Source organism: Phoxinus phoxinus (genome assembly GCF_949152265.1).
Source record: "Phoxinus phoxinus genome assembly, chromosome: 24".
Taxonomy (NCBI): Eukaryota; Metazoa; Chordata; class Actinopteri; order Cypriniformes; family Leuciscidae; genus Phoxinus; species Phoxinus phoxinus.
The window spans coordinates 12,595,477-12,618,641 of NC_136899.1; the positions used below are offsets into that span (position 1 = coordinate 12,595,477).

The following is a 23,165-nucleotide window of genomic DNA, read 5'->3' on the forward strand; positions in this document are numbered from 1 at the left end:
TTATTGTCGAAGGAAAGACTCAAATGTCATTGACGTTGTATTGAAACGTTTTTGCATCTTAAGCATTTGCCAACCTTGAGAGCAAGGCTATTAAAAAAACATTATTTTTTCTTACCTTTTTTTGTTTTCTTCAGATATGAATGTTCACAACCTTTTGTCTGCTCTTTCATTCCCTTTTCAATTTTTGTTTAGAGAACTGCATGTTTTAGAGGCTTTAATAGAGCTTTAAGTCAACTTTCTTCATTAGTTTCATAGCAGAATAAGAAGTCAAGTGGCTAAAATAAAAGAAGAAATGCATCAACAGAAAACCTTGTGCATCATCATCACGGAGTTTGTGTATATACGGCAGAATGGATATGATTACGTTGTGTATGGACGTGATGTTAATTTCCTGTATACTCTCATGCTCTGTGTGAATTCCACGTTAGTGAGTGATCTTGATGGATGTTGTGCAATAATTCATTGATCTATCAGGGATGTTTGTTCACAGTGGGCCTCAAAAGATGCACTGAATCGTTCCTTAACAGCTTCTTTGCTTTCAAACTACTCCTTCCTGTTTGCTTTCCTTCCTCTTCAGCCAAAATGAACAGATGTCTCACGTAGCCTTTTTCAACAGAGAGAGCCATTTTCTCTGTTCCAAAACCCAGAGCGCTGTCTACAGAGGCAGCATTTTAACTAAGGCATTATAGCCGCGCTTCCGATGTGTAGGCTGTTCCAAACCTTATTTTGGCAGAAACGCATGTACAGTATCCTTCATAGAGAAAGAAAATCCCATCATGCATTGCATTGAACTCAATGAAAAAATTCTGATCAAATATAGTAATTAAATATATTTCATTCAATAGTTCAGGCTAATTACAATAAAAAGAAATTGCCCAGTATTTTTTTGTGCTGTGTATTTTCATGCTTATTTGTATGTACTTGTTATCAAAGTTAGCCACATGTTAACGTCAGACTCTATTGAAATCTCTTTTCAGATAATATTTTTTATAATTCAATTTAGTACAGTGCTAATTCAATTTTTGATCAACATGTTGTTTTTATGATATGACATTTTTTTCACAGTATAAATTATTCTTAATGATTTTTTTATTAATTACAGTTTTTCTCAGTCGCTTTGGTGCATTTCTCACATCACTATTTACATTTGCACAACAGTTAATGCAGTTCTCAAAACAATTAGTACAAACTGCAAAACCTAGTTGATAACCTGCAAAAGCGTGTCACTTGCTCAAAATGGATAGCTCATTCCTCAAAAGCAACTATTCATGTCAATGAAAGTGTCAGTGTCATAAAGATGAAAAGTCTTGACACCATTGCTTATGAACAAGATAGTCAAATGGCTTTGTCATGTTTTCATTATGACAGTTTACTCTGTAAATGTTTTCCAATGCAAAAAAGTCAGATATTGGTGACACTACCTGAAAATGCTCAAGACGGCATTATATACTATTTGCACAGCCATTTAAAAAATACAGTAAAGTTACACATTACTGTATTTAGTGAGGTAACTGAGTACAAGACACTGAATGTTTCACATTTTTACTGCATATGCTCTTTGCAATTCTAATTTGTTCACAGCATTGTGCAAAAGAAAAAATACACCCTTATTTACAACAAACATAAACTCCCTTTGGGAAGAGCTGTGCACAACTGTAAACAATATTGCAGTACATATTGGAACTGAACATACAACATACATAGTACTGTAATCATTCATGCACATCCAGACGTTCCTCTCTGTATGGCCACATAATTTCATCTGCATCACAGCGAATATCTCTTGCAATGCAATCCAAAACAACAACATGCTTGCTCAGATGGTCTCCAGTTAGACCCCTCTCATTCTCAGGGATTATGTCCCTGTAAAGAGTGTCTAACAAAGTCAGCAGATGTTGTGTGTTGTATGGAGCAAGACTGGGGATATGCCATTTATACACACCTGATCTCCCGACGAAATGTTTGAATAATTGAATTTACAGTGGTTCTCCCAACATTTGGCTGCACCCTTCGACCAGCCTCAGCCGTTGTGAGGCCGTGATTGACAACATGATCCACAATTGTAGCCCTGATTTCATCAGGGATCCGCCTATGTACTTGGCCTCTTCTTCCCCTTCCCCTTCCCCTTCCCCTTCAATTTAGGAGACATTTTCAGGAAAAAAAAAGATTAAATGTTTTTTGTAAAATTTGCTTGACAGATTTTAACAACTAGTTCAACATTTTTGTATGTAATGACTCAAGCAATGAAAGGAGGACTATTCGTTTTATATGGAATGACTATTCAGCATTCACAAGTATAGTTAATTTTGACTGACATGACATAAGCAAATGATAATGTTTGAAAACAGCAGAGAGTTGTATGAAAGCAATTGATGCATGTCCAAAAGCATTTGCAATTTGTTCGAAGGAATGAGAAACTGCTACTATGGTGTGCACAAATGACTAAATGTTGTGGAGGTTGAACTAACTGTTGTGCAAATGTAAATAGTGATGTGAGAAATGCACCAAAGCGACTGAGAAAAACTGTAATATGTTAATAATGAATAATGTTTTATGCTCAAGGCTGCATTTATTTGATCAAAAATACAGCAAAAAAAATCTGTAATATTGTGAAATTACTATTAATTAAAGGTGCATTAAGCAACTTTTCATGTTAAAAATACCCGTTTTCTAACCCATACATGCTTAAACAATTGCCTGATGGGCTGAATGAGCCCTTCTCTGATCACTGAGATTGTCTCTATAATCCTGTAAAGTAAAATAAATAAGAGGGATTCGGGCCGGAATTTTAGACTGGGTGTGACGTCATGCGCGTTCACGGCACGCTCACATAGCTATGTCTGGCAGGTTTGTGTATTCGCCGGCATTCTCCGTAGAAGTTGGATTGTAAGAGACCTGCTTGTAGTTCATTTCAAACACCAACGCAAACTCCACGTAAGATAAAAAAAAGAAAACTTTTGTAACCAAAAGGGCCAAATTGGACTCAGACAGGCGTCGGAATAAGACGAGAGTAAACATAGGGAAGGCTTTCAACAAATGGAGAGATCTCCATATAAAATGCTGATATATAAATTAGATAATTAGACTTAGATAATTACTTAGCAGATCAATCAAACAGGCTAAACCCCCGCAAATCTTCGGCGGATTAGCCTGTTTGGCTTTTATGGTAACGTCATAGTGCCATTTAATTGTTTATTACCTTGAGACAATTGAGTGTACTTTTTTGACCGACTGTAGCTTTGAGCTTTTACAAAGTAACAACTTATATTGTTCATGAACGTGTTTCCATAATTATACAATCATAAGTGGATACAGTAAACACATAACACAGTTCAACATGGAGATAGATGGAAATAAAAAAAACTAAGTTTTCTACTACCCCCGTTTTTCCCTCACACATAAGTGTGTAATTTACTCAATTGCCTTTCCTTTCACATATTTAAAATGACTTGCAGATTTATAACTTTATTACCTCTGAAGACATTATGATTGTAAACAAAAGATTTGCGGATAATGCTCCTTTGGTTATGAACAGCTCGTGCTCGTGCAAGCGTGCGTGTGCGTGTGGTCTAGAGTGCGGATCGGGCCGACTTTTTCAGTCCGAGCCCGGCCCGCGTCCGACAGAGCAGTAACCGAACCCGACCCGAGCCCGACAGGCACAAAGATATTTATGTTCGAGCCCGACCCGAGCCCGACAGTTAAAATCCCATTTTTTTCTCATACTAATGACAATTGTACGTTTGTTTGTGTGGAAAGCCCGCTTTTATTAAGCAACTGTAGGAAGGCAATCGGAAATGTCAACAGGACAAGCGCATCAGTGCGCGGAGCAACAAGCGCTCTTAACACCTGGCGCGCGCACATTATGCACGCGTTTCGTTGTCACGGCTACATAAACAAATGTCCGCACACAGGAAGACGGATGTTATGGTAATATTTTACATGTATTTTAATCACAAAAACGAACGTTTGCATCAAGTGAAAGCATCAGGCACATCGGCTACCTACATAAGCTGTTTTAAATTTAAAATGTTCAATGCCTTATCGCGCTGATGTGACTGAGCCCGACCCGAACCCGAACATCATTTCTAAATATCTGTCCGAACCCGGCCCGGCCCGTCGGGTACCGGCGGGTCCCGTCGGGCTCAGGTCGGGTATCCATCCTCTAGTGTGGTCCATGAGCGTGCACATCTCTGGCTGCAGTTTCGCTTGCCACCAGAGGTGGCATAGTTCTGCAAAAACTCAGAATCTTGCGCTATGCACCTTTAAATTAATAACATAACTGTTTTCTATTTTCATATATTTGGGACAGCCAAATACATCAATAAAAATGTAATTCATTCCTATGATAGCAAAGCTGAATTTTCAACATTTTTTATTATTATTAATGTTAATTAACATTTGTACTGTTTAATATTTTTAAAGAATCTCTGATACATTTTTGTTCAGAATTTCATTGATGAATAGGCATTTATGTAAAATAGAATCATTTATAACAATGTAAATGTCTTTACTGTCACTTTTGATTAATTTAATGCATCCCTGAAATATAAAATATTTAAAAAATAATAATAATACTGACCCCAAACTTTTGAATGTTAGTGTAGCTGTCTTTATGTTTTAGGAAAGGGGTCTGTCATACAGAGATTGTCATCTCTTTGTGATATACGGTGATCGTCATTAAAATTTCTTGAAAACCTCTGTTCCAAATCATTTGATTATAGGTTTCCATGATGGTCAGGCTGCCTATGTAGGCGTTGGTATTGGAACACAGCTATTCTCTTTAGCTCATCCATAATTTACAGTAAGATCAGATAGAGGGTATCTTATGTCCATGACTTCGCCCATTTTTAATAATGTCTGAGCGAGATCTGTTATCTTAGCTGTTCTCACTCTGATAGTGTCTGTTACAGTGCCCTCTGTTTTATAGCTTGTGTCTAGTTAAACACTCCAGGCCATCTTTTTGCCAAGATGAGAAAAAAAAAAACAGCTTTGAAAATCTCAAAGCTTTGACCCACGAACTTGGCTTAACCATGTCCATTTTCCAGAGGAAAAACAGGAGGTTTGTCTATTTCAGAGCCAGTGCCTTGGTCAAAATGTATCAGTAAGTTTCAGAAATAAACTGAGTTCTCTCTCTAGTTTTCCTGTCCCCTTCAGGGTAGTGGTAGCTTCAAAAATCAATGTGATATGTCTGTGGAGGTGACTGTGAGCAGAGAATATCAGATTTATCCCTCAGGCTTCTGCTGAATTATCCAATGTTCTTGACGTAGCTCCACACAGTCTTTGACATCTACACGTTCTTTTTCACTCATTTTATGTCTATCCATAATTTATTTAATAGTAACTTTTTCTTTTTCATTTTATGTGAATTGATAAAAAAGTAGAAAATTGTCTATATGGTGCGTTATTATATAGTGTGAGGGAAATATTTATGGAAATGACTTTATAAATATATATGTATTATTTATCCGATCTCTCCTACAGTCTGTTTACAGCAGTTAAAGGAACACATCCAGTGATTATACCCCAAAAATAGCTGGCAATATTTCTGATTCTGCGTGGATGAATGTGTGAAGGCCATCGGGTGGTAGTGTGTAGTTTACATCACTCACGAAAGCCTCTGCAAACAGTAATGGCGAGTCTGAGCTCCGTTCCTTGGAGCCCACAGGCTGTGCCTCAAGAAATGGACCATACACCAGGTCAAAGTCAAGATACAAAGCAAACTGTAGCTTTGTGCCAGGTCAACCTAGAGGTATGAATTAAACAGGATGTGGTCTTAAACAGTGCTTAGGCAAATATCACTAGGTTTTCACTCAAAATAGTTGATGCATTGTCAAAAACAGATAACATGTATGCCCTCTTGCTGGTAAGGTTATTTTATTGCATCAATAAAGGTCTTTTTGGAGTCAATAACAATCTAATTATGAAACTTATTTTAGACATCTTATGTACATCCTAAACGCTGTTGCACACACTGCCGTCCACAGTATTATTTTTAACGAAATTAATACTTTTATTCAGCAAGGATGCAATAAATTGATTAAAAGTGACAGTAAAGTAATTTATAATATTACAAAAGATTTCTGTCAAATATATTCAGTTCTTTTGAACTTTCTATTCATCAAAGAATCCTGAAAAATATGTATCATGGTTTCCACAAAAATAGTAAGCAGTGCAACTGTTTTCAACATAGATAGAAATGTTTCTTGAGCACCAAGTCCACATATAAGAATAATTTCTGAAGGGTCAAGCACTGAAGACTGGAGTGATGATGCTGAAAATTCAGCTTTGCCATCACAGTGAAAAACATTATAATATACAAAAATATCAGTTGTTACTTGTAAATTTATTTTGTAATGATATTTCACAACTTTACTGTTTTTTCGGCCTTGGTTTGGTGAGTATCAGCGACTGCTTTCAAATACATTATTTGAAAAAAAAAAAAACATCGTACAGATGGCAAACTTTTGAACGGTAGTGTATTTTTGTCACAAAGCATTTTAAAAAGGTTCAGAGTCCAGTCACCTGGTTTATATAAAACATCAAAACGTACTTGATTAAAAATTGTAACTAAACAGCGGCATCACTTTTGTGTGAAAACTGTCTTATAAACCACCCACAAAGCTGTTTAACCAGATCCAAATGTGAGACATTTTCGCTGTGTCATTATTTTCAGTGCAAACAGGCCTCCAATTTTATGTCATTTCATCTCAATATAGTGTGGCTCATTCACAAGGCTCATTGTGCTTTTGACGTTTAATTTGAAAGAGATATTTGTGGGCATTTTCTATTGCTTTTTTGCCATTACCTGATTTGCATAAGTCCGTCAGTGATTCAGGCACTAAAGCTACTCGTGCAACATTCCTGCACAATTCATTCTCTCTAAATTTCCTCCAAAAGTTCTGCCTGTGACATTCGTAGAAAATCAGAATTGGTCACGTAACCAAGACCTCCCTCGGATAAATCATTAATATTCTTCAGTGGGATGGACTGAGGAGGCCTGATACATTTTTCAGCGCTTCTCTCTCTTTTTATGTTAAAAAAGGGGCTTTTAAAACAATTTCAGACACTTCGGTATCAAAAAACATTTGTGGAAAAGCAGAAGCTTGAAGTTCTTGCTCTCCCAAGAGCTCTCTTTCCTGGCAAAGCCTAACATTAATCATGGATTGGTGTCTGTGAACCTCTGAGTAGTGAGGAAGCGCAAACTTTCCCAGCAATCCTTTTTGATGACATTATTGCATCTGGGGCTTCTTGGCTTGAGCCTTTTGCATCCTTATCCGGACCTACATACTCAAATATCAGACTTACCATGATGACAAATAGAGCTGGAGGCTGTGCATCGCTGTAATTGCATCCCTACCTTTGAACCCCATATGAGGATGCACCTGCTTCTTAAAGGGCACTGAGTCCTTCAAATGTCATTCACACTTTAATGGTTTTATGCGACTGGAACCCACAAGACATTTATCAAAATCTGTTTGGGTGGTGTTGTCTGTAAGCATCTCATACTCTGAGAGTTCATTATATAAGAGAGAGACTAAAAATGTGTGATATCCTGATGAGCTGAAGGTCATCATGGGAAAGTTGATTAAGAAGGTAGAAAAGTAATGACTGTAGGTTGATCCGTCAGAGTTCAAGGGAGCCACTTTGTGTTAACAGAGGGTTTCCTCCTGTCTTAATTAATCCGTGACGATGGGTAAGGACCACAGGGACATGCAGGGATGCTGCCCTTTCACACCAATGTAGCGTAATTAGGTAAGTCGCAAAAGGCCGATCGCAGTGATACTGAAGGTCTACATCAATCCACCTTTCTGACCTAATTAGATTAGAGCACCTTTGAGTGTAGTATGGTTACACTGAGGGATTTTTTGTGAAACATTGTTTTATAGTTGTTGTTTCTTTTTATGGATGGATGGCATTCGTGGACATTGGGAGTATACATTTTTTGTATTTTTGTTAATTCATGATTACATTTTTTTTTTAGGAAACTGTATTTTAAAAAACTCCTTACAATGGTTATAGACCTTTCAGAATTTGATACATTTTTATAAAGTTATGAACACTGCAATAAATATAATTTATTTATTAATAAACTTTAAAATGCTGTTTTACCTGTTAGCGACTAAGTTTAACGTAATTTTTTGTAACGCAACCATGCAATCAAGCTTCGTTTTTTTTAGATGCGTAATAAAGAAGCTGGTGTAAAATAACTTTAGTTTTAATTAATTTACCCAAAAACTCGGATGCATATCATGTAAAATAAATAATAATAAAAAATATTTCATATACAATATCCAGTGATAGTTTTAATTACTGCATGAATGATAGAGAAGTCTCACAGCATTAAGGTTCCTCTCATTACTAAACTGTTCAATCAGAATGTTTATGAGTATTTTATGCTTTTTCCCTAGAAAACTGGATAACACTTTATTTTACAGTGTCTAACTACTATAGTAATAACTATAAATTATGCATAATTACATTCAACTTACCCTATAGTGTTAATTAATATTACTAAGTACTTAAAAATGTATAATTACACTGTGACAAGGTGTAACCGAAAACTGTTATTAAGAAAACGCTTAATATACAACTTTACGCATTGCTTTCATCTTCTAGATTCATCTTCTTGCCTGTACTGTATGCATTGTTAATGTGTATACTGAATTTGGAGCTAAAGCATCACACAGTTTCATGTTTGGATTGCTTTTAATGACAAACTGAAAACTTTTTTGGTGACTATATACAATTAAGCAATATAAACACTTGTTTAATCCAAATATTGCTCAATTATTCCTGAGGTAATTCCACTGAGTGATTACTTACCTGACAGAGGCAGAACAGTCCACAACCAGTGACTAATAGTACTGGTGCAAGTTTCACGAGCCTTCAATTTATTTATTTCAAGACGGAATTCCCTGAAAATAGTTATAAATAGTAAAATAATGATACGTTTTTGAGTCTTGAATGATTCAAAAGAATCAGTTAAAATCAGTCATTTGTTTGTGAATCGGGCTTCCCTATTTGTGCTATGTATTTGCTTTTTTTATGGATATTGTTTTAACCTGCATCGGCAATCTTTGATTGCAATTCCCTGTTGAAAAAATATTTTAGACTAGTTTTAAGCTAGTTTTAATTGGACAATGCTAGTCTGTTACTGGCACAAGTTAATACCTTATGCTGGTTACCCAGTTGTTTTACTGGTTATATACTGTAAGAGCTAAACCATCTGAACTATGCTGTATTTTTCTTCAGGGCATCCCGATATAATCAGATGCAGCTCACAACATATTCTCATCAGCTTTGTGCACCCTACTCTCAGACGTCACTGACACTCATTTGATGTGGTGTTGTCACATTACGGCTCTTAACATAATTTATCATGTACACAAAAGCCATCTGTTTGTCCAACTGTCCCACAGAGCCGCTCGTGACAGGCATGTCCAGCTGTCTACTACACCGTCCACTTCATACACCTACGCAAGCACAAAATGTACAGGGTTTGAGACAAACTGATGGACGGCATACGAGTAAATGGCAGAAAGCGCTCTCCCTTTATATCACCAGCAACTTCTGAGAGACAAATTTATCAGAGGTAATGGCGTGTAAGGTACTTTGGCCTTGTTCGTACCAAGTGGACTGTGCCCGAGAGTGAGAGCGCTCAGAAAGGAGAGAACAGTTGTTCAGTGTTTTGTGGTGTGTGACAGATAGAGGTAAACTGGCCACTGGGGACCTCCAATGAGGTAATGTCTTTCCAGCAGTGCATGATTAATGGTGGCAAAGAATTCATTCCTCTAAGCTAGCATCAACCTGGTTATTATGTTCTGATGACTTTTGCCCTTCACGATGGCATCAGAGTAAATAACACCTCTCTGATTTATCAATCAGGGCTGTCAAATCAGCAGCTGCTGTGGGTTTGTTAACCTGAACCCCCCGTCGCCTTGAATCCGCCCTCAATGGAGACTCTGAGGCTTGTTATTTTATTCTCATTAGCCTAGTGAGTTCAGTAGTTGGATTCCAGAAGTAAAAATCCCATTCACTATATATATTTGGGTCAATGTTGTTAAAAAAATGCAATTCATACACACAATGGCCTGAATACACCGCTTCAATAATGAGCATTTTAATTTATTTATTGTTTTTGGTGGGCATAAAGTCACACATGTTAATGTAATACAACTGTCCTGATATCATATTGAAGAAAAAATATCTGTATTAAAAGACTTTAGACAAGAGACATAATTACGGTAAGTAGTTTTGTATTATCTTTTATTATTACTATTTCACACTTCCATTTAAAAGTTTGGCGGTTGTACTCGATAATATTTTTTTTATGTTTTTAAAATAAGTATTTTGTGCTCACCAAGGCTGCATTTATTTGATCAAAAATACAGTAAAGCTGTAAAATTGTCGCATGACCAATGTACAGGAAAAAAAATCAAACGGGAAATTAAATCATGGAGAAAAACTCTCATAACTGGGTTATTAAGTCACTTAAAATATCAGATAATTGACATCATATGTCAATATAATTATCTGACATAATTGATAATTATAGGTTAAAAAAAATATTAAGATGTTTGCAATCAAGGTGTGTGGGAATTATGTATTTTTACTTGACAGAGTCAAAAGTGAAAAAGTTGCAACATAGTTCTGGATGTTAATTTATAGTTGTTCATCTTTTCTCACAGGTTCTGGACTAAATGATGGAGAATGGCATGATGTTCGTTTCCTGGCCAAAGAGAACTTTGCTTTGCTGACCATTGATGGGGATGAAGCATCGGCTGTGAGAACCAACTCACCTGTCCAGATCACAACAGGAAGCACGTACCATTTTGGAGGCAAGTTCAGAAATTTACAGACACCAAAACTGAGAATGCCAAAGTACCATAAGAATAGATCTTCAGATCTTCTCACTCTCCCTGGTGTATTGGACGCTGACACTGATTTACAAAGGCCTTTGAATTTGTTTCTGCTGAGAGACCAGCACTAGAAAGGATTTTGAGAACTTGCTTCACTATGCATGCATAAAGACAACCCTTTAAATAAATCAGGATGGACATGTATGCTGATATGCTTTTATGTTTAATCTTGTTTAATTGGAAAACGAAAGAACATTAACAAAGGGACGGTCTGCTTAAAAGAAGAAATAATTGGCTGCCCAGATTAGTGTGAACATCTTCCATTGTCTTTAAACTCTGAGTGTTAAGGCAAAATGTCAGAACAGTTTTGATGTAAGAATGAATAAAAAATTCATCACATAAAATTCACTTAAAGTCATAACTGCATCTTCTAGAAAAAACATTGGGCCTCACAATGCAACTGAGATAAAAGTCAAATGCGAGCCATAGCTTGTCCATCTACACTTGTTGGCAAAGCCATCAAAAAGTTTGCCAGGCTTATCGCTGCCAACTTGAGTTGGGTAGTCAGAAGAAGATAGTCAGAAAATCAAGAACTTGTACAGCTGTTGGAAGCATCAGTTTTCATGATTTATCTCGGTCCAAATATGTCAGATAAAGGAATCTGATATACAAAGTACAATCAAGTCTATATAGCACTTTATACAATACATCGCTTTAAAGCAAGCAGCTTTACAGTATTAAACATAAAAAAAAAACAGTGTCAGTGACTCTTTCAGTTAAAATTACAACTTTAATTTATACTATAAAGTGGCTCTCCAGTGTGTTCATGTTTTTACTCACATCTGAACTCGACAGACTGAACAGAAGAAATGAATCGAGAGATTTCCACATCAAAGAAGGCGGAGCCTCAGAGCACACCTGTAATCTCCATAGACCAATGGTAGTTTGAAAGTGTTTACCATCTGAAAAGTCAAGAAATTTAGCTTTGGCAAGCTGTTTTGAACTCCCAAAACGAACACTAAATAAACGTAGTTTTGGCCTTATTTTGTTCGAAAGGACGTCACACCAGTTCATTCTTCGATTTCACTTTAATGGAGTGGGAGGGTGCTGTGACCTTCCATCTTCATCTTTTGCCATTAGTTTTTTTAAGTTTTTGATCCAAAGTTGCATGTGCCACCACACACACATTCATGTCTCCCCTCTGATGGAAACTAACCCACCCCGGTGCCCTCTTCAGCCAGCCATCTGTCCGATCGGACCATTGGCAGGAAGTCAGAGATAAGAACATGTTCAGCGGCTCAGAGAGGCAAGTATGCAAAGGAAAACCGGCAGCTGAGATAGACGGCAGTGTCTGGCGCTATCAACCTGCCTGTCTATAGAGGCTGAGGGATTGCATGGCTGATAGCTTTATCAGACTCACACATCTTCAAAAACAGCTAAAAGAAGTAAGAACTGCAGTCCCTCCGCTCTGGGTCTGGCACGGCGCGGCAGCACATTTACACATGACAGCTTCTAAAATGAGATCAAAAAGCTTCAATTCTCATCCCTTCGTTCCTGTTGGTTCACCTGGACACCAACTATAATTATCAATCATGCTTCTCCATCCATCACTATTATTTTATAGAGAGATGTGTCTGCACTGTCTGATTTGTTTACTGCTGATTGGATCTTTTTTGAGCTTAGAAAGATTGTCCATATGGCAGAATATGAATATGCCAAAGAACGTTAACATTGGGAATGACTGTAAAACACAGATTGAAACCTGTAAGATAAATCAATTTAAGCACATTTAGTATCTCGTATTTGGGATGAACAGTTTTCTCTGATCGAAGCTTAGTTGATCCAAACCTGTCTATTACAGGACAGATCATGGTCTAAGCCAGGGGGTTTTGACATTATTGATGATCCTTTGGGGACCCCATTCCTAAAATATTCCTTCCTTCCCTCATTGCTTCCTTCTTTCCTTCCAAACTTCCTCCAAACATCCAACCTTCCAAACTTCCAACCTTCCAAAATTAAGTGATTGGTTTTTATATTGTCACTATACTAAAGCCAAAGCAAATTATTAATATATTATCTTTTCTATATACTTTGTATTACATTTTATTATATTATTATTGTATTATATTTAGTTCTGCCCACTATCAAAGTAATACGAGATGAGTAAACCTAACATTATAATAGGAAAAAAAAAAAAAATTCTCACAACATTTTTTTTAGGGTGTTCACACTTGGTTCTTTTGGTCCGGACCAAAAAAGAAAATAATACATTTAGTCCTGGTTCGCTTACCGTTCACACTGTCATATTTAACACGAATCTAAAGATTTTTTTAAAAAAAAAATGCTTTTGTGACGTATATTTTGTGATGGAATTTACCTAATATCCAAAACAATGCATGATGGGCTATAACCGGTCATTGTACTGTATGTGCATGCATATTATGATATTTTTATCAGCTGAGATCTCACGAAGAGATTGTTATATGTGTAAAGGAGTCAAAACTGCGTCAGGAATCCCTCCGTCACACACACAAATGAATATCTGCTGTAAAAAGACATGATTCCAATGCCTCTACCGAACGTTAATGGGCAACATCGCGACTATGATGAGAAAAATGCTTGAGCATTGTGTCCTTTTTTAGGGTCGCATCTGGTTTTGGTTAATTTAGATATCTTTGGTTCGTGTTGCATTCATATTTCAGTCGAACTGCACCAGAGTTGGTTTGGAATCGTACCGAGACCCATCTTTTCATCGGTCTCGGTCCACTTAATGGCCACATTTATAAATTAAATGTAGTAAACAAATTTAGTAAATGTAATAAATACTGTAGATATGGATGCGCCGATACCGATACCTGAAACTGCACTCGTGTACTCATTAAAATGCTCCGATACCAAATACTGATACCATGCAGCATGTACAGTGTTTGTGTCTAGGAACACTCTACACTGTAGCAGCTCTAAATGTGCGCTGTAGACGAAATACGATAGAGCAATAGAATGAACAGTGAACAGAAAAGAACAGTAACATGTTCATACAATAACAGGCCTTTTTACGGGCATAATTAAGCATGAAAATAACTAAAGGAAACAATTAAGCACACTAATATGATTCATATTCTTTTGGTTTCTCTACCAAATATGTGTAAAATATTGGGTAGATGTACAAAAAATGAAAGTATGGGTATCAGTGGTATTGGTGCATCCCTAGTATTAAGTTAACTTTTTTTCTTCCGCAGCCCAACAAAATAAATAAATACATTTTGTATAGTATATTTTTTCTCTTTCAAATTTTCTGTGGACCCTCAGACATCTCCTTGTGTGTTCCCTCCCTGGACCCATTTGAAAACCCTTGGTTTAAGAGATCTGATTTCAGCCATAATCTATTTTTGGCATGTGTAGTACAGTAGTTAATGCATTTTGCTTTTGCACGCCATAGCACTAATCTGTAAACAAATAGACTCTGTGCTATCCATTAGTGTGTGCAGATGTTCTGCGCTAATATTGAGCAATTAAATTATTAAACTAAAATATCCGTCGCTAAAAGGGGCTTTCCTTTAAATAATTGGTGTAGCAAGTTGAGCTTTGGCAGCTTTGTTGACTCTCAAGGTGTTTGGCGCAACAGAAATGCCGCTCCATTGCCAGCTGATGGAATGGTCATTATAAAGCAAGGTTATTATTTATTCAGTTGATTATTATAAAGCAAGGATACACAAGTTAGAAGACACTTAAGCATTAAATATAAGCATTACAGTTTAGTTTTTTTGTATAAATAGAGATATTTACCAACCAGGTTTCTTGTTTATCTTGTGAAACCACCAGCATGAACACAGGTAATTGAGGCTGTTTATATGCATGGAAGCTAATTGTAGAGCATTGACCTGGGCACATTCAATTTAATATGGTAAAATCATCAAAGGCAGGGTTCTGATCAGAGCTAGCAATGGTGAGGTCAGCTACACACAAAAAGGACGAACAAATTAGGTTTCTAGAGGCAGCGCATGAAAAGATTTAGATTTCTGCTCATATTCCCATTCACCTCACTCAGGCAGATGTAATGCATTTCATCAGTGTGAACACACATGCATGTGTTGGCAGACTGCAAGAGCATAACAATATCCCTTAGGACTGTTAGTCCTATGCATGGAATGATGCTTATTTATCTGGGTTGGGTTGGCTTCTCAGACGTCAGCTTAGTGTAAGATCTATGATGGCTTCTCAGCTTAAAATCAGTATGAATGTATACATTACATACAGGAAAGGGCTTTATCTCTTTTTAGAAAACCATTTAAATGGTTCAAAAGGTTTTGTAGTATGTTCTTCATGCTGGTGATGCTATTTATGCTATTGTTTGGCATCCCATTCAATGTGGGTAAGATTTTATCATCGCTTTCTCCAGCAGAATACCAGTGTACCTTGAAATAGATTGATAAATAGAAAAGAAAGATTGTATTTTGCAATGTGCAGATTGGAAAGTAAGCCCTCTGTGCCTCTACCGGTGGGTTATTAATGTTAGCAGCCGTGAGATAATGACTCTAAAGAGCAAAGACAGTCACGTGTGTTTGTGCAAGATAAACCCAGGAAACAGATATACAGCTGATTCAGATCCTCATTACAGTGATAGACAGACTGGCCCGATGCACATCGTGTTTCCATAACTACTGGATTTCCCTGCCACAGAATCTGTGTTTGTTTCAGACAAGTATTTGGAGAGCTGTGATATGCATGCAGAAAACATTACAAGGCCCAAATCCAATACATGAGATACATAAATATAATATTCTGTAGAGTATAGATATTCTGTGGGGCTAAGGGAGGACAAAAAAAAAGGACCTTTTGATTTTGTCTTCCGGAAATATCATGGCACTTTTATAAACACCAGATGTTGCTAAGTATGCACAACAAAAGTTTGATCCATTTTGATAAAAGATCACATTTAAGGTTTTACATGTTGTTACACATTGAACTGTGCTTATTTTAGTATACTTTATAGAATTTATTATTGTTTAAAATTTAAATGTATATAAATGTATTTCAAATAAATATATTAATTTCTGTGTGCTTTCAGTATGTTAACAAACTTAATTTATCTCAGTTTTTAATCTAATTCACATTTCTATGGTTTGTTTTAAGTTAAAGTTTTTCATTTAATATTTATTTATTTATTTCAGCTTTATTTCAGTTAACAAAAGTTTTAACCATACCACAGAACTGTTAAATAGTTCATATTATTTGTGATATATAAACAAATTGCCTTGCCTAAAAGTTAGTATTTAAGTAAAAAAATCCCCCTTGTTGTTGGGCGAAAGACAATTGAAGCGCACACAAAAATAAAAATAATTGAATCACATTAATACAAACCTGTATGACTTTCCTTTTTTCTGTTGAACATAACAGAAGATATTTGGAAAAATCGCCTTTTTTTTTGGTCCATATAATGAAAGTCAGTGGGGTCCAGTTTTGCTTTGCCCAAGATGCTCATCTGCAAACAAAACATAATTAGCTTTAGCACATGTTTGATCATTTAAGACCTGATGGAATATTCTAGCAAACAGAAAAACTCCCATCAGTCCCCAATGTCTCCAAAATACTCTCGCATGTATTTAGCTGTCTGCAGTAGAACCAGGAGAATAGATCTTTGTTTTTCCAAGAAAGGGACTGCTTGTCTCCTGACATCCTCTCTGGTTAAATGTAGTCTCCTAAACATATTTTACAGAGGATGATTATGCACATTTGTGGCAGACCTCACCGAATTAATGACTTGTCTGATGGGAGATGGCAGTAGATTGGATTTTGTAATAAAGAAGACAGCATTAAACATATTGTAGGAGGACCGTAGAGTTCTTCTGCTTCATATTAGGACTTTGAAATAGCCATCAACCTGTAGGAGGTCAGCTTTTGTTTAGATAACTTTGTAATAGAGTGGAATAAAGAATAGGGGCTCTCAAATGTTTCTTTGAAACAGTATATGGTTTGTAAATGGAGTTTGTATTTGCTGCTACTAACTTGTTTGGCTGTTATTTTTATTACACTGACTCAAAAGGATTTTTTCATTTCAATATTATAGAAAAAAATCCATCAAATTGAATTGAACTTGTATTATTCAAAAGTTTGGGGTCAATAACATTTTTTAATGTTTTTGAAGTCTCTTATGCTAATCAATACTGCATTTGTTTGGACTTGATTAACAAAAAATGGTGTTGTCCGAGTGGGTGAGCTGATTAATGATTAATTATAGCTTTTAAAGCTATTCATTTTATTTTATTTTATTTTATTTCAAATAAAAGTGTTCTTTTGAACTTTCTATTTTTCAAAGAATCCTGGAAATTATAAAATTTTCCAGAACTGTTTTCAGCATTATTCTAACCATAACCCTACCAGTCAACTCTAATTAAGAGTTAGTTGACATACTGTAGGTGCAATATTACTTATAGTCAACCGAATGTCTAAAGGGGGCCTTCCAAATAAAGAGTAACCAATGTTGGATACACCTTAACATCATTATAGACTATCCACAGCAGAATAAACAAAAAACAGTTAACATCTGCACATGGGCTTATTGATGAGGATAAAAGTTTACAACATGGGCTTCCCACAGGAATCCTCCATATTCCATTTGCCAGTCATGAATAATACATGGAGCCCATAGACACTCATTAATCTTACAGTAGTTATTCTCCAATCTCTGCAAAATCACCAGCAGCACGTAAACACAGTCATGCAGAAGCTACTCAGAAACCCTGTCAGGAGTGTGAGTTGTGGGCCTCAGTCGTAATTTAGAGCGTTATCTTGTCAGAAATGTGACTCTCCTCAATTAATTACGACAGCAGAATGGGACAAAAGCAGTCACCGGGAAGTCGCATCCAAGCGTGGGTGACGAAAGCCTGCCTTTTCCCACGTCTCTTGTTGATCACGCATCCTGGCGGCTTCCCAGATCCCCACAAATCCCAGCAATCATTGAGATGCCACTGCAGCCCTGCCTTAATTCGTCAGCAGATGCTTGTTTTTCTCGGTTTTCCTCTGTAGTGAGTCACATTTCCCTCAGTGTGTCTTCCAATAGCCCATCTTCCTCATTCTCCTCTGTTGACTGCTCAGGCATATAGACTCCTGGACAGGTGCAGGAAGCAGACAAGACAGATGGCCCAGCAAACTTGAGGAACTTTGTTGGGGTTTTTTTCTTTTCTTTTCTTATTTTATTTTTTTAAGCCAGTGCCTTGCAAACACTGATGCTTCCAGATGCTCTCATTTGTAGATTAATGTCAGGGGGACGCAAGGTGAATCTCAATAGACCTTTCTGTGATCGGCATAATGGAAAGCTTTGTTTACCTCTAACACAAGCGTAACCAACCCTGTGGATTTGCCAAATCTTTGGGGTCTAGGTTGCGTATTTTCTCCTAGGAATGTCAGCGGCCCATATGGAGAAATCTGTCTAATCTGACTTTGTTCAGTGTTTCTAGGTATTTTTATCTCATTAGTAGCATCAGAGTTGGCTGATTGTTTGCGATGTACATGACCTTTTTGGGTGTCGAAGCTATCACTTGGTTAATGAGGTTAGGTTGATAGGTTTTTCCCCAGTTAATGGTCCTTATGTTCAGCTTTTACATGCATGACATTAGATTACCTTTCACACATATGACGTTAGATCACACTCACTGACTTTATTTTTGTGTTAAATTTAGTTTGACCTTTTTTATCCAGAGAAATATAGTACACAGATCTCAGTCCTATACAGTATGAGGTGAAGTGTCTCACTTGAGGGCAAAGTAGTTCTTGCAGAAACTCTCCAACTATAATTAAAGCATGATTCTGACATTTTTTGAAATGTTGAGTTACGGGTAATAACATAGTTCATTAAATAACAGACTTACTTGGGCAGTATTGGGATCTCTGGATGCATGCAATGCGGAAGCATTTGAAATAAGATTTTATGTAATGTATTTTTAACATTACCGTATGTGTACAGTTAATTAAGGCTGCACAATATATCATCACCATATTTGTTAATGGCCACAAATAAATAGATTGAAATCTATCATTATTGAATATAAATCAGACAATATTGTGAATGCTCATATTCCCCTGATTTTCATTTTAGATTAACATTGCCATTAAAAGTAATATAAAGTAAAGATTTTGAAGCCCAAAATAAATGTATCCATCATAAAAAATAATCCATTATGATTAGGCTCCAGGGGGTTCGAATTTCTATTTCAAATAAAGCTGTTCTTTTGAACTTTCTAATCAAAGAATCCTGAAAAAAAATTATCACAGTTTCCACAAAAATATTAAGCAACACAACTGTTTTCAGCATTGATGATGATGATAATAAGAGATATTTCTTGAGCACCAAATCAGGATATTATAATTATTTCTGAAGAATCATGTGACAGTAAAGACTGGAGTAATGATGCTGAAAATTCAGCTTTGCATCACAGGAATAAAAGACATTTTAAAATATAGAAATAGAAAACTACTTTCAAAAACATTACAAAATATGACTGACCCCAAATGGTAATGTATGCAAAATTAATCAGTGATATTACATCATAAATAATGCATATAACATCTTTGCCATGTGTTTTGTTTGTTTAGGTTATTTTTTAAGAACCAGAGCATCTCCCCTCCAGCGCTCGTTCCAGGGTTGCATGCAGCTCATTCAGGTGGACGATCAGCTGGCTGACCTAACCGCAGTGGAGCAGGGAAAGATGGGAGCCTTCGAGAACGTCAGCCTCGACATGTGTGCCATCATTGACAGGTCAGAGCCAACCCTTCTTCCCTTGCCCTGCCTTTCAACAAACACTGGCTGAGGCCGTGATTATCAGGTGCAGCAGACTGAGACTGTGGCTTTATCCCCACCGGCAGCATCAGCCCCAGGGGCAGGATCTGTCGCTTTCTGCCTGCTCTCCCTGGAGTTGACCTTCTTCATTCCTTGACTTCAATGGCAAATGAGGAGTTTAATCAGCATGCAGATGCTGTGCGAGAACAGGAGAACTGCGCTTGGTTTTTATCTTTAGATTGATTTTACACACTTTCACTCTCCAAGGCTTAGCGTTTTTGTTCGGTGGCCACATTGTTGTGAATACATCAGAGGCAAATCCTGGTAATGGAGCTTTATTGATAATGTAAAACAAAGCGTGAGGAACACGACACCATTGTAGCTGGTGTTTTTGCCACCATTTTTACTAGATATTGTGTAACCGGTGTAGTACTGTAGGTAAGTAGGCATATTTGGATACAGCACTATTACCTTAACAAAGAACATCAACAAAACTTCAAAACAAAAGCTGTACAAAGACTAAAATAAAATACATACAGTATGAAGTCAAAACCCAACAAAATGAGCAAAGCAATTTAAAAACTTGAAAAAAACTAAACAGAAAAGCAATATTTTTTGAAAGCCCTGCATTTCAAGATATATATGTTGACTGTCCCATTTGTATCTTCAATGTTTTCATGAAATAACGTCTCATCATCCAGACAAGAGGATTTCTAAACAGATGTGAGGGCTAATGTATTCATCCATTGTGCAAGAAAACAGTAATTTGCCTTCAAATTACAGATAATTAAGGGTCAAGCGGCTTGCTTTTAATCACAACTAATCAGATTTGTCTTTGTGGTAATTTAACATCAACCTGACCCTTCAAATACTGCATCATCTGTTCGTTAATTATATAATTCCGTTTTTTTTGTTTTTTTTCATAAGCATCATTGCACATCTGGAGGTAAATCAGATGTTGGTATGGTATTTTTTCTTGTATCTTGTTTGTTGGTAATTCAATTCTATAGAGATGAAAGAAGCATAACTGGAGACTTCCATAGGGGGGAAAAATCCTTTACTGCAATATCTTTGTCACGGGGTCAATGCAGGCGAACAGACGAAGACAGGAGAAGAAGGTTCCAAACAACAATAGTGTTAATAATACTATTCCCAAAGGCAGGCAGACAGATAGCTAGCAAACACGAATAACATAACTGTGACCGGACCAGTGCAGGGAACAACTTAAGTATTAAACACAAACAATGATAATTAAACACAGCTGACACATATGAACTACTAATGACGGTAACCAAGGAGACAGACGAGTGGCGGGACGCGTAACGAATGAAAACAAACTGAAAGTCCATGAAAACAGAAACTAACAGAACATAACGGAGTGGGTCCTATTCACTGAACAGTTTTCACCACTTTTGAAGCATAAACCAGAGTCTTATTCACTAACCAGCCTCACTTTAATCAGCGATTTTAATTTCAATACCACAGCTAAAACTACTATCTAATTAATATAAATTTCAAAGAGTAAATTTTAAAGGGGTCATGAACTGCATTGTTTTATCGTTTCATAATGTTTCCTGGTGTGCATTTATAATGTTAGTATGATTTCTACAAACAAAAACTGTCATAATTTAGAAATAAAAGGCATTTTTCCTAGCCTGATTTTAGCCCTATGATTTAAATGCTCTGTTTGAAGGGGCGTGTCTGCTGTGAGACTTTAGTGTAAACGCCCACTGCTGTGATTGGCTGACATCTTTGCATATGAAATAGCTAAGTATTACATGTGGAACTCTCTCGAAAACCTTTAGCACATTTTTACATTTTCCAGCCTCGACCTGTGTCTTGTTTATACAATGAAGCGAACAAACGCACAATGTCTAAAAAATAAAGTTCAACAACGCATTCCTAAAATTGGAATCCGAAGGAAGCTTATGTCTGTGTTCTTCCAGAACCAGGCACTGCACAATATTTTGTAATCTTCAGTGGCATTTTTATTGCTTGGTAGCTCGATCCAGATAAGCGCCACGTAGGCCTGTGCTATTTACCTATTACATGTCATGCGTGAATTAGGCGTTGGTCTGCTTCTGTTGAGGTGGCGTTTCGCTGCTCTCTATCGTCACAGATCTGCCAATTCGCAGATCCCTCGTTTGATGAGCCAGCTGTCAATAAAAGCTTTTATTTGACCAACAAGGAAGTTTTCAGCTCCGAAACGTACAGGATATTCTTATATTACGATGACCTTTTATATATCAAAAGCTCAAGGAAATGTTGATTTCTCAATCCATGACCCCTTAAAAGTAAACAGTCATTAATAATAAAAAAAGAACCAATATACTGATTCAAATGCATTGTCTTTCTCTACTATTTATGTTCACTTAAGCCGCCCATAACCGACTATGTTTACTAGGATACTCGGCAAGGCAGGCATTTTGAGATAAATACCGGTATGTGTGAATTTGTCCGTTTAAGCACAAGGAGATGTGAAAGACAATTTGCAAGGTGCACTTGGGATTTGCGCACACAAAACTTGTCACACAGCTTTGGCGAGTTCTCTTTCGCATCTTCTTGCACTTGAATGCTTAAATTGGCAAAGCTTGAAAATGCATGCAAATGATAAACTTTCATGACCATGCAGCACTGGCAAGATCGGGACAGTGACAGTTCCTTCAACTGTCCAGAACTTCTTTCACGCTGAAAGGCGCACATGCATCCAGTCAAATACATCTGCCTAGCGCATGTTTACATAGAAAAACAATGGAAAAGCAACACAGTTGAATGCAAGAATGTGTCCTGTCTGCCATTTCAAGTGTCTGTAGTATTTCGTAATATTCCAATTAAGTATATCATATGATCACGGTAGTCGCTGCGTCCTCTGTAGCTCAGCACTCAGAACCTTCCTGCAATATTGGGAAATGCCAGCACACTCTCATGGCAATTTGTATCTCTTTTATATTTTGGGCAATTTGTGGCTGATTCGTACACCCCTAGTTAGGATTATGGGTGGACCTTCGTACTGTACACACTTTATTTCTAAAAATCATACATTTCCACATTGAACCACATCATACAAATTCACATGGAATCGCCTCCTTGTAAAATGATTGCTCTTCTCATTCGATAGGTCTGGAATTGCGCTAATGTGCATAAAAAATCTCAGGTTAAACTGCACTTGACTTGACATTAATGGCCTCCCACGTTAAGTGCAAAGGATTGCTAATTAATAAGAATAACTATTTGCTTTCTTTGTGTTTATTTGCTCATTTATAATACAAAAATTCTAGGTCATTTATATTGCTCCTTAGTGATAAAGAGCCACATATGGAGGCATTGTTTACATTCCATTAGATTCCTTACAGCTCAGTTAGAAGCTTAAACCCCACTTTAATTGTGTGTAAAGATGCATTGTTCTTTAATGCGTCTCATTAGCCTTATAGCTCAGGGCTGAGTACATTCTCAACATGATTTAAAGACAAGATCAGTTCATTCGGCACGTCTTTCTGCCATTTAAATTCACATCCTTCGCCCTGACAATA

The 23,165-nt window shown here is 36.8% G+C and overlaps 1 protein-coding gene across 2 annotated transcripts in view; it reads left to right on the forward strand.

The window, feature by feature from the left end:
• The window catches only part of cntnap2a (contactin associated protein 2a), a 357,512-nt gene that overhangs the window by 187,307 nt on the left and 147,040 nt on the right, over positions 1 to 23,165 (forward strand). For both annotated transcript variants that reach the window (XM_079601641.1, XM_079601642.1), the window contains exons 9-10: positions 10,689 to 10,838; positions 19,452 to 19,614. In XM_079601641.1, the coding sequence (XP_079457767.1) occupies positions 10,689 to 10,838; positions 19,452 to 19,614 (313 nt within the window). The remainder of the gene's footprint in view (positions 1 to 10,688; positions 10,839 to 19,451; positions 19,615 to 23,165) is intronic.